This window comes from Lissotriton vulgaris, unplaced genomic scaffold (assembly GCF_964263255.1).
Source record: "Lissotriton vulgaris unplaced genomic scaffold, aLisVul1.2 SCAFFOLD_744, whole genome shotgun sequence".
Classification (NCBI taxonomy): Eukaryota; Metazoa; Chordata; class Amphibia; order Caudata; family Salamandridae; genus Lissotriton; species Lissotriton vulgaris.
Genome location: NW_028241174.1, coordinates 808,959 through 821,923, shown reverse-complemented (window position 1 = coordinate 821,923; position 12,965 = coordinate 808,959). Strand labels below are relative to the sequence as shown.

At 44.7% G+C, this 12,965-nt stretch overlaps 1 protein-coding gene across 1 annotated transcript in view; it reads right to left on the bottom strand.

The window, feature by feature from the left end:
- The window catches only part of LOC147672095 (E3 ubiquitin-protein ligase TRIM58-like), a 190,197-nt gene that overhangs the window by 37,405 nt on the left and 139,827 nt on the right, over positions 1-12,965 (bottom strand). The window contains exon 3 of the mRNA XM_086948038.1: positions 8,633-8,851. Coding sequence (XP_086804164.1) covers positions 8,633-8,851 — 219 coding nt within the window. The remainder of the gene's footprint in view (positions 1-8,632; positions 8,852-12,965) is intronic.

The window sequence follows — 12,965 nt, the reverse complement described above, 5'->3', positions numbered from 1 at the left end:
ATGATATTATTCCTACATAGTCACTGTGTGATGATCTTGCGGTCTTCTTTGAAAAGAGAGTCAGCAAAACCTTAGAGGACGTTGGTAATTCTTCTGAGGTGGAAGGTGCACCTTCCAGTGATAGCACCACCATGACTCTTGCTTCTTTGTCTAATGTAGATGCTTTAGAGATGTCGAGGCTCGGGAGTGATGAGAGCCCCCATTGGAGGATTGAGTTCTTTGAGCCAATTACAGAGGAAATCGTTTTAACAATCACTTTGTCCACAGCGTCTGCAATCCCCATTAGACCCTTTTCCGTCTAAACAGCATAAAAAATGGATGGATGAGTTGGTGCCACTAATAAAATTATGTTGTAAGCCTGCCTGCCGTCAACTGCCACTCCACACAAGCCAGGCATTATTATGTCATCAGGCATTCCAAGAGCCACGCCAGCTGAGTAGCAGGGAAGTCACAAAAGCTAAGTATAACACATTACACTGTAATCAATCACTGAAAGACAAGTGTCTCGCAGCTGGAAGAAGGCTTTGGTCCTGCCTATGCTGAAGAAACCAACACCGAACCCAGCAGTTTTGATTAATTATACGCCAATTTCTCACCTTCCTTTCCCAGTGAAAATTCTGGAGCGTCGTGTTAGTAACATTTTGTCTTCCTTCTTATATTCTTACTTCTTGCTTGAGGAGGAACAGTTTGGCTTTAGACTGGACCGATGTACAGAGACTGCATTGTATGAGATCCGTATATGAGAGCAGATAGTGGTCAGTCTACAGTTATTGTCCTGCTGGATTTGTTGCCCGCTTTCGATATGGTCAACCACAATCCGGCTGACAAGGAGGGCGGACCTGGGTGTTAGTGGGACCTTATGGAAGTGGATAAAATCCTATTTGCAAGATCGCTGTTAGGCGGTGGCATTACCCTCTTATCAATCAGTTTTTAGGCATATTAAACGGGGGGCCCAAGGTTCAGCACTGAGCCTGGTGCTGTTTAACATTTATATGCAGCTTCTAATTTCTCTGATGAAGACGTACCACATTTCTGTGGTTAATTATACAGACGATACGCAGCTGATTCTGTTTTTTAATAATAAATAGCCAGATGCTGTAAAATCTTTCCAGGCCAGTTTAGTGGATGTGTGCAAGCTCCCTTAAACTAAACAGGAATAAGTCCGAATTTTTATGCTGATCAGCGAACAAGATTTTGATGCCACTATCGATTAATTTCTGGCCACTCCCTACATAGACTCCTGTTTTGTTGTCTGACCACTCCCTGATCAGCTTTCTAATTCAAGGCAGAAGTAAAATCTCTTGTAATAACTTTGACCAACTGAGGCACCCCAGTAGACCCTTTCATAAAATTACTCAGGAGAGCCTTGTTCAAGCGTATCAGGAACATCCTTGTATCCTATCCGGCCATCTCGAAAGAGACCTTGAAACTTTTCAGAAATGGCTTACGGATAGGCTTGATGATCTTGCTCCTCTTTCTATGCCTCGCTCATCCACTAAGCGTAGCTCGGCTCCTTGGTTCTCCAAATCACTGACTCTTGCTAGGCGAAACTGTAAGTTAGCCGAAAGACTTTGGCGGAAACAGTACGATCAGGAAGCTAAGTCCGCTTACAAAGCATCTATTAAATCTTATCATGCGGCTATCTTAGAGGCCCAAAAAATTATTTCGCCAATAGAATTGAAGCTCCGTCAAACTTGTGTAAAGAAATTTTTTCCATTGTCAAAGAGTTTGTTTCTCCTAAATCGAGTTCAGTCCAGCATAAGTTCTCTGAACCTTGGGTAAAGGAGCTGGCCATCTTTTTTAATATGAAAATCAAACTCATACAAGAATCCTTTCCTCCAGCTGTCCCCAATGTACCTATGATTGATTCAAATTTGTTGTCTTTTCCATCTGATACGTGCCCCACTCTATCGGAGTTCCCACCTTTATCGGAATCTACTTCTTTGGATCTCCTACTCAGAATTAAATCAGGCTCTCCGCTTGACCCCTGTCCGGCGAGTTTTCTAGCTAGGAATGCCAAGATTCTCAATTCCCTGATCTACCCTGTCTTGAATTCATCCCTGTCCAGTGGCATGGTTCCGCCTGCATGGAAGAAGGCAATGGTTGTTCCCCTTCTAAAAAAACCAGGCCTTGATCCAGAGATACACGCGAACTATAGGCCCATATCTCTCCTGCCCAGTCTGGCTAAGATCGTCGAGAAGCACGTCCACTCTGTGCTTTCTTCCTTCTTGGAAGACCAGAGGTTACTCCACTCTACCCAATCTGGCTTCCGCTCCAATCTGAGCACCGAGACCGCTCTTTTGGAAGTAAACGAAGCCATTAAGGAAGTTCTCGACGCAGGGGGAAGAGCTATGCTGGTGATGTTGGATCTGTCGGCGGCCTTCGACACCGTCCCGCATGAGACTTCACGAGATTGGTCTCCGTGGAACGGTGTTGAGCTGGTTGAGATCTTACCTAGCGGGTCGTCGACAAGTGGTCTGGGCCCCGCCGTACTCCGCAGAGGTGCCGCCTATGGATGTTGGAGTCCCACAAGGGTCGGTGCTTAGCCCGACCCTTTTTAACATCTTCATGACTCCACTGGCGGTACTTGCGGAGTCCATGGGTGCCCAGATCATATCATACGCTGACGACACCAAGCTTCTCTTCACCTGCAAGAAGGGCACGGAGTTTGACGGGGAGAGCATCCGTGGTTGCCTGGGGGCTGTCTTCGACTGGTTTCAGCGAAGCAGCCTCAAATGCAACCCTGACAAATCCGAGGTGCTTTTCTTCGGCTGTCAAGCGGATCCACCGTGGCAGGAATGGTGGCCGGTGTGTATGTCACCCCCTTCCTCCTCCTCTGTGGTTGCAAAAAACTTGGGGATCAAAATCGACATTACCCTTTCGCTGAAAACACAGATCACAGGTCTCTCCAACACCTGTTTTGGTCTGTTAAAAATGCTGCGAAAATTTCTTCCTCTGCTCCCTTTAATCCACAGGAAGCTAACGGTACAGGCTTTGATTTGCTCCAGGATTGATTACTCAAATGTCCTCTACCTGGGTTTACCGGACTACCTCCTGCACCAACTTCAGGTAGTTCAAAACTCCGCAGCAAGGGCGATCTTTGGTCTACCTCGACAAGCTCGGGCTTCAGAGCTGCTTTCTTCCCTTCATTGGCTCCCAGTTAAGAAGCGGATTACTTTCAAGGCTCTCACTTTAGCCCACAAGGCACTCCATTTGGTTGGGGCCTCGTATATTCAGAAACGGCTTCTTTTCTATAAACCCACCAGATCCCTCCGATCTGAATGTCTTGGCCTGGCAATGGTTCCTCCCATTAGAAGGGTCAGGATAGGTGGTCGTTCCTTTACTCATCTTGCCCCAAAACTATGGAACTCCTTGCCTGTGGATCTGCGCCGTACTTCTAATCTGCTTGCCTTTAGAAAGGCCCTGAAAACCTGGCTTTACAAGCAGTAACTTGTTATGTTTGTGTTTTTTTTCTCCATTTTCTTTCTCAGTTTGGGGTCAGAAAGCGCCGGGACACTCCCTGGAGTAGCCGTGCGCTATATAAGCAACCCGAATAACATATGCTTCTCAGAAGCAGTACACAATCTTGGAGTCACTTTTGATGATCGTCTTTTCTTGGAAAAGTTGTGAACAAAGTGGCTGGTGTTTGTTTTGCACTGCTTCAAGGACTAAGAAAACTGTTCCCTGTCCTACCTGATCAGGCTAAAGCAATAATTGTGCGAAGTGTCATACTCAGTAGATTAGACGACTGTAATGCTCTCCTATTAGGAGCCCCTGACCACTCGATCAAGAGACTGTATAGAGTTCAGGGGGCTGCAGCAAACCTGGTATTAAACAGGCCATAGAGATCCACAGCTTCCAAGGCTCTGAGGGAACTTTATTGGCTCCCTGTGGAGCAGAGGATTTTCTTCAAGGTGATGTGTATTGTGTTTCAGGCCCTTAAGAATTAGGGACCTACACCGCTGCAGCGCAGACTGAAAAGATATGCTCCGGGGAGGGCCATGCGATCTTCAACGGCTATTCTTATTAAGGAACACGAGTTCCCGAGTTTCGACAAGGGGGTCGTACCTTCCCAGTGAAGGCTGCCTGGATTTGGAATAGTATACCGTCTGAATTGAGAGCCTTGACAGATTTGCAGAAATTCAGGAAAACCTTGAAGACCTGGCTGTTTCCTAAATAATGGACGTCTGTAACAATACACTGTCTTGGTTATTTTTTCTACCCGTGTATACAATTGCTGCTACAGTCCAGGCTACCAGTCTGGTCACAGTGAGCTCTATAAATAATATACATAAATAAATAAATTTAAGACCTTGAGCACCCCAGCTTAATTACCATTTGGATAGACAGCACTGAACCTGACTAATCAATCAATCAATCAAGAAATTTGTATAGCGCGCTACTCACCCGGAGGGTCTCAAGGCGCTTGGGGTAGGGGGGTCCGCTACTGCTCGAACAGCCAGGTCTTGAGTTGCTTCCTGAAGGAGAGGTGGTCTTGGGTCAGACGGAGGTGGATGGCGAGGGAGTTCCAAGTCTTGGTTGCCAGGTAAGAGAAGGATCTTACTCCCATGGTGGCTCTTCGGATGCGTGGTACGGCGGCGAAGGCATGAGACCAAAGTATGCCGCCATATTTCACAATGTGACCTTTCTACGAGAACCTTCTTTCTTCATCTACTAACACATGTGTAGTATCTCGGTATTCTCTATGCTATCTCCCTCTACCTCTATTGGAATGTTCATGTGATGCATCTATCAGAATGTTGGTGATCTGCCTGGACAGATTACAGTTGGCTGGGCTGAGCCCCATGTTGGATGCTCCTGGTGGGGTCACTCTATACATCTTGAAATAAAGCATCTCTGAATTACTTCATCACGTGTGGACTTTTCATCATTACATATTGGCGACGATCTTAAGAAAGAACCTACTTTTGTCAAGTCAAGAAGTACTTCAAACTAGAAGATATTAAGAAAGAAAACTTCAAATTATGAAAGGACCTCCTGCAACAAGAAAAGCTACCCCAACTGCCAGCAGGACCCCACCAGTGACCTACAACCGGTCGCCCACAGCAGTCTGGCAGTTGTCCTGTGTACCAGTGAGTCTTCAAATTTAAAGTTGGAGCTGTGCCGTGACGCTGGGTAAGCCAGTTTGTTTTGACTTTGGGACTCATGCTGTATCCTCACATGAGGGTAAGCATTTTTATTGCCAACTCTGCATTTTATCATATTTACAAGGAAAGCCTATTAAATCCTGTGTTGGAGCTCTGCCCTCTAATGGGTTAAACCTGAATCGCTTCTGCTCCTGGCTCATCCTGTGTTATGCCTTAACATGAGAGTAGGCATTGACTTACGCTGTTTGGGAAAGTAGTGTGACTGTTCAAGTATTGTTACAGCAGTGCAGCAGTGACTGAAAGTTAATTTATTTAAAGTTTTTACTTTGTCCAGAGAAAACTGATCGCTGCAGTTTTGGTCTCATGTTTCAAAATGACGTCCTGTCGCTTTTATCGGCTTTTCACCATGCTTGCCAAAACTTAAATTTTAGTTATGTGCATTATTTTGCTTTATTTTGAGCGAAATAGACCGAGAAACGAGACATTGAAGCTATCACTAGATCAACCGTCAGTTTCCTCATTTAAAAATGCAGCGCGTGTGTGCACGCTCTCACCTGCTGCCTTCATGAGAGTTTCTGTGACGCCGATGTGGAGCTTCTGTGAGTCATCCTCTCTGCCTGATCTCCCGATGTGAAGAAACGCCGTGAGCCACCCTGCTATGCGTCACTGTGCGTGCCGCCATGTTTGCTTCACGTGACTCCAGTGATTTCCAGCACTGTTTACGTTGCCTGCCTTTCGTCATGATGCAGTGGTCAGCGAGTCTAGTCAGGTTTTTCCTCATTTTATTTTCGACGGAGTGCTGTCACGGATATTGCTATTCAAAGGTACTGTGCATTTCTCCTCATGAATAGCACGGATTCTTACGAAGCGCCGTCTTGAATCCCAGTATGTTCTTCATTTTATAAGGATATTTTTCGGGGGCAAGCATCCAGCCCCGGTGTTTAAAAACATGACTGTATGCTTATGTGTGATCTTTAACTCCTGTGCTGCATTTTTTTTCACGTTTTTATTTGCATTTACGTTAAGGTGCAGTGCAGCGTGTACATTCATGATAATGCAGTGTTTACATGTCTAAGTATAGAACTTTGTAGGCACTGGGCGACAGGAGGTGTGCTTCATTTTTTTTTAGTATTGTAGTTTTCCTCCTCACAGGTCACATATTTTATGTGTACTCTGCTGTGTACTATAACGTTTTTGTTTCATTTGTTTGCAGTAGGTTTTAGTCCCAGCTGTTCAGTTTTGATTTTCTGCATTGGGTCCCAGTCCCATTTGCTTACAGAGGGTTTTAGTCCCTTCTGCTTTAATTTCTATGTTCTTGAGATGGGTTCCTAGTCCCATTTTAATGCAGTGGGTGTTAGTCCCATCTGCTTTAATTTCGTTGTTCTTGCAATGGGTTCCTTAGTCCCATTTCTATGCAAGTCCCATCTGTTTAATTTAATGTTTGCGATGGGTCCTAGTCCCATTTACTTGCCGTGGGTTTCAGTCCTACCGGTTTATTTTGCTATGGGTTCCAGTCCCATTTGTTTGCTATGGGTTTTAGTCCCATTTGTTTGTTTAAATGTTTTTGCTATGGGTTCAAGTCCCATTTGCTTGCAGTGGGTTTTAGTCCTACTGGGTTTTAGTCCTATCTACTTTATTTAAATGTTTTTGCTATGGGTTTCTAGTCCCATTTTATTGCTGCGGGTTTTAGTCCCACCTGGCACTACGTCAGTTGTCCACACGGACACCGTCTATTTTTGTTTTGTGCCCTGTTAGGTATGCTAGCGTTATAGTCCTATGGCATTATTGTGTTTTTCTTCACTTTTGCTATTTACCTGTCACTTTTAAGAGTCTTGGTTTTTATAAGTTTTTCATCCACATATTTAGCTTATGTTTTCTCTATTTATGTGCTTTTATGCTCTATATGCTAAATATATTCAGATTTAAATTTGTTCTGATTTGACGTATCTTTATTGCAACTTTTTGCACTTCTACCTCTTGCATTACGTTATTGTATTTTGCTTAGTGTAATAGTGTCTTGATGAGGTTTCACCTCTACTTTTCCTCATCTTCTTGAAATGAAGGTTTCTTTTGTTCTTTCTCTTTTCTATTGCCTTCCTTTGTTTTCTTCTTTTTAAAGTTCTGTAAGAGGTGAGGATGATTTATATGTTGTAAGAAGGGTGGATGGTGTATACGTTTTTTTCCATTCTTCTTTCTTGTTCTCTTTTTAAGGGTGTTTCCTCGTTACTGTTCCTGTTTCCGCTTTTCCTCAATTTACTTGCTTTCATTTCTTCCTGCTCTCCGTTGCTGTTTTTAGCTTTTTGTTTTCTGTTTAAGAGGAGAGGATAATGTAGTATCTTGGTATTCTCTATGCTATCTCCCTCTACCTCTATTGGAATGTTCATGTGATGCATTTATCAGAATGTTGGTGATCTGCCTGGACAGATTACAGTTGGCTGGGCTGAGCCCCATGTTGGATGCTCCTGGTGGGGTCACTCTATACATCTTGGAATAAAGCATCTCTGAATTACTTCATCACGTGTGGACTTTTCATCATTACAACATGGTTTGCCGATAAATGTAAATATGGGGAGGTGGGACGGTGATAGTGGCATTGACCAAAACTGCACACACTGTAATAATTATATGCAGAGTCTCAACCAGTCAATGAACGTAACCAGTGTTCACGCTATTTATTTAAATTCCATTGATAATAGCATTATTAGTATTTTATCAAATGTGTTATCATGATATTTTAGTTTAAGAATAACATTTTAATGTATTTATATTTTTTCACACAGTTTTAAGGAGGTTGATTGTTGACCTCCATAGGAGACATTTAGCAATATTCCATGACCACATTTTGAATGAGGTCACGCGATACAGCTCACTGTGATATTTTGAATAGGGTCATGTGACAGCACAGTGTGATATTCTGAATGGGGTCAGGCGACACAGCACGGTGCGATATTCTGAATGAGGTCACGCGACAGCATAGTTTGATATTTTGAATGAGGTCACATGACACAGCACAGTGTGATATTCTAAAGGAGGTCACATGACATAGCACAGCGTGATATTCTGAATGAGATCATGTGACACAGCGCAGTGTGATATTCTGAATGTAGTCACGTGTCACAATGCGCAGTGTGATATTCTGAATGGGGTCATGTGACACAGCGCAGTGTGATATTCTGAATGTAGTCACGTGACACAGCGCAGTGTGATATTCTGAATGGGGTCATGTGACACAGCGCAGTGTGGTATTCTGAATGGGATTGTTCGGCGTAGTACAGCTGTTATTTATACCGTGTTGGGCTGTCAGTATACAAGTAGGCTCCTCTGCTCTGAATCAGTCAGTGCAGGCGGTTTTGCCTTTAGTGTAACTTGTCTGTATATTGTGTTGGGTTGTCTGAATACAGGTGATCAGTGTAAATTAGCTTTGTCTGTTGATCATACATGTTTCCCACTTACATTCAACGCCTCACACACTATATAATGGTAGCACGTCTCTATTGTCTTGTATTTACCAAGCTGTGTCTCACCTTCAGGAGGTCCAACGCAGACTCTGTGCATTTCTTCTCTAGATCTGTTATCAGAGCATTGAGGGAAGTAATTTGATTGGACAGTCTGGATATATTTGCATTTTCTTCCATGGTGATTGTCTTCTCCATCTCCTCCAGTGCCCGCTTTTCATCTCTCAGGAGTTTATGCGTCTGTTTAGTCTCAGATGCCGTTTTCTCCTTCTCGGCTCTCACCTTGTTCTGTCAGCATCAAAGAAATGATGGTTAGATTCATTGAAGATTTCAATGAGCACCGCCTTATGTAGTGTACAGGCTGGGCCTATTGGGCTGTGCACTGTCCACCCACCTCCCCCACTGAGCGGTAAACTGTCCACCAGCACAGACCCACAGCCCCCTACTGAGCTGTATAATACCCAAGATCACAGACCCCCCACTGAGCAGGGCACTGCACACCTACATTCCCAAAGAGCAGTACACGACCCACCCATACAGACCCTCTCCAGGCTGGGCATTGCCCACACAGCACCTGCTGTATAGAGTTGTTCATTGCTCACAAACAACTCCCCGCTTAGCTCTGTACTATTCACCCACAACACCTCCCCCACTGAGCTCTGCTCTGGTCATCCATACAGCCCCCACTGAGCTGTGCACAGCTCAAGCCCTCAGTTCCTCAGTCAATCTGCCCACTGAGGTGTGCACTGCTCACCACACAAACCAGGTCTGAGCTGCGTACTGTCCATCCACAAAGCACCCCACTGAGCTGAACACTGCCCACCCAAACCTCCCTCTCACCAAGTACGCTGGAACTGATGGATCACATCTGTGATAGTGCGAAGAAACTACAGAAACGTTTTATCTTTGATGGATGGAGCATATAGTCCTGTTTGAAAAGCAAATGTTGGGGGGGTAGGCAGGTGCTGGAAATAGTTCTGGCGGTCCTCCTGCCTTAAGTATCTTCAGGCAGGAGGACGGCCTTGTGCTTTTATTACTTTATATCCGTAACAATATCTGCACATCTTCTAGCAATTGTTTCACCCAAGATAGAGAGCCCGCCCCTTTGATGCAAGATATTCAAAAAAGGAGATGACTCAAACAAGAAATCTGATTATGGATTGCTTGAATCTGATGATAATGATACGTTTAAGGAGGATATTAGAAGTGATAATTGATTTGTAATCTCCGGATTAAGCCTGACTTGAAGACCTGATCATCTACCTCGCTCACCTACTTAGATACTATGAGCGGAACTGCAAAGGCTTATAAAACATTTTACAATGAAACTCATCCACACATGATGGAGACATCATAAAATCCAAATACAAGACTATTTGAGATTCAAACTCGTTATACAAACGTGGAGAGCCTCCGTAATTTACGGTGTGAGCACAGTCGCCACTGCTTTGCTCAGTACGCCTTCTTCATTAGTTATGTCTCTCGGTCCAAGAACACACTTGCTGATGCGCAGCTACAAAGATATCCAATCGCCTCTGCTTAAGCAATCATTCAAGCCATCAAATAACTGATGCTGTGCAAACATTTGTGGAAGTGCATCTCACTCATTCTCAAACCTAAGATGAGTGCGCCGTGGGAGGTTGAGGACAAGTTTTGTGGAAGCGTTCTGGGTGGTCTAGAGTCTGTGTGTGAGCTGCCTGGAGATTCCCAAGTAAAGTGCATTGCCGTAATAGAGTCTGCTCGTGATAAATGCCTGCGTGATGGCTCAACTGGTGCTCTGTAGCAGCCATTGGAAGATCTGTCGGAGCAATCATAGGATGTGGAACAGGCAGTGCTCACTGTATTTACTTGTGTTGTCATGTTGATGTTGTTATCCAGGGTGATCCCAAGGTTTTTGGTGTGGTTTGGTTGGTGTTGATGTTGGTCCTAGCTCAGTTAGCATACAGGTTGTGTTACATGGGGAGGTCTTGTTCCTGAAGCCTTCAGGAAATTGATCCTCAGCCATGGTCATGCAGTTGGTGAAGTTGGTTCTATTGGTGTTCATGTTGTCCGTCAGGAGCATGGGCTCCATGTCATCAGTATAGGAGATGATATTCATGTCTAGGGATCGGATGGTGTCGGTTAGTGGTGTCATGTAGACATTCAAAAAGTTAGGGCTGAGGGACAATCCTTGGGGGACTCTGGGGATCATGTTCCTGGATTATGATGTAAAGGTTGGCAATCTGACTTTTTGGATTCTTCCTGTGAGGAAGGAGCAGATCCATTTGAGTGTGGGTCCTTGGATGACGATCTTTTGGAGTCTTTTGAGGAGTATGTTGTGGGAGACAAAGTTGAATGCCACATAGAGGTCGAGTAGGATGAGGACCGCTGTCTCTCCGCAGTCTAGGAAAGTTCAGATGTTGAAGGCTACGATAGGGTGATTTTGGTGCTGTGGTTCTTTTCTGCATCCTGATTAAGTGTTGGCCAGCAGGTGGTGTAATTTGAGATGAGTTGCTTGTTGAAGGTGAAACTAGTGATATGAAGTTCCTGGGAGTAGTGGGCTAGAAGGCTGGTAAAGAAGGTGGCGGGGTGGAGGTGGGCGGGAGCAGGCAGGTAAGGGAAGAGAGTGGCAGTGGGATAGCTCCTATAAGCAGCAAAGGCCCTCACACACCCGAGAGGTGTACTACTTCTTCATAGTGCAGCTTATCGTTGGGCCGGTGCTGCAATGCCCAACGGGCGCCACAGGGGGAACCCTTGCCGGAGGTCTTCTCAGTTTGTTGCTGTGGAGCCCTAGAAGGCGGGGGCGTAAGTGAGATGAGTAGAGGTGGGAGAAAAAGTGCGTCTAAAAAAGCTATGAGTGTCAAAAAATAAATGTATTTGTTGGATACTGATGCTATGTTTAAAAATAACTGGCTGTAAAAGTCATGGCTATTGAGGAAAATTACACCAGCTACAGCTCAAAGTGATTTGTGAATAGTGGAAAAGGTCAAATGGTCGACATGTTTCATGCCTAAGTACTCCAGTAGGATTAATGGCATTTCATCAGGACCGAGGGGATCCTCATCTACTCTAAAGGGGACGGTCGAAAGGTGTGTTAGGAGATTCCAACCCTAAGGTCAGGATTGGTGTCATAAGTCAGGGTTCAGGTGAAAGTGAGTGTTAAAAAAACTGTCTACCTTCTGGCAGAAACAGAGAAGGAGCTGTGGTGAGACAAGACACTCGCACACTGGTGAGGGCGAACAACTCAGTCTGAGGAGTTTCGGCACGTGGGAACTACCCACATCTGGACATCGAGGGGGATTGCTTGTTGATGGCCTTCTCTATCACTTTGGCTGGGTAGGGGTGCAGTTTCTTGAGAAAGGCATTGACAGCACCATGCTTCCGATCTTCAGGGAATGTTGAGGATGGGATGGGATTGTTGATATGGGTGAATGTGTCACTGATAGTTACTGCTCCCAGGTTCTAGATGTGGTGTGGGCAGGATCTGTGGGGATGGACTTCATGACTGTGTTTTCCCTGGTGAGGGAATTAAATTCAGTTTAGTGGTCGTCTTGGTTGGTGATGGGCAGTTAGGTGATGGCTGGTTGGTGTGCAAAGTTGCTGTTGATGCTTGCAATTTTGTTGTGGAAGAAGTTTTATAGGCGTTTTTGGGAGGAGGTGACGCCGTGGACACTCTACTGAGCTGTGCACTGCACAACCACACAGCCTTCACAGAGCTGTACAATGTACCCTGCACACATGTCCCACTGACGTTTGTACTGCCCACCCACAGAGTGTAAGAAAACAAAACTAAAGCCCATGTGGTATTTAAAATATAAACAAAAAATGACTATACAAAATAAAGCGCAAAATCACAATATAGCTACCAAAATAAACCATATATTACAACAAAATCAAAAAAATTATGAAAATTAACAAAGAATTACAAACATAAAATAATAAAACAAGTGGCCCGGTGTCCCTTAGTGAGGAGGAACGTAAACGTGTCGAACATGATTTTGCAGGGAACACTATCAATTTAAATGTTCACTAGCACACATTACAGTACCACTATTGCAAATTGAACGGAATAGGTACTATTATGTGTGCCAGGAGTGTCGAAAACTTGTCAACCCCTGTTGCAATATGGGGTTCTCTTCAGGACAAAAAGATAGGGAACACCTGTAGAGGGACATTTTCCCGGTATCTGAGATGTCAATCTGTTCAGGAGGAGTATTAGAAGATTAATTTAACTATCCTGGGCGATAGAACATGGGTTAGTTACTGTAACGGGGTCGGGGAGGGAAGCAGGGAAGACTGGTGGAACCCTGATTGTGCCCCTTCTGCTCTACAGACTGCAACACCGAGGGATGAATGGGAACATGATCAGACCGAAGAAACGTCCACAGGTCACTTTAAGTGGGCGTATGATGACTGCAGTGAG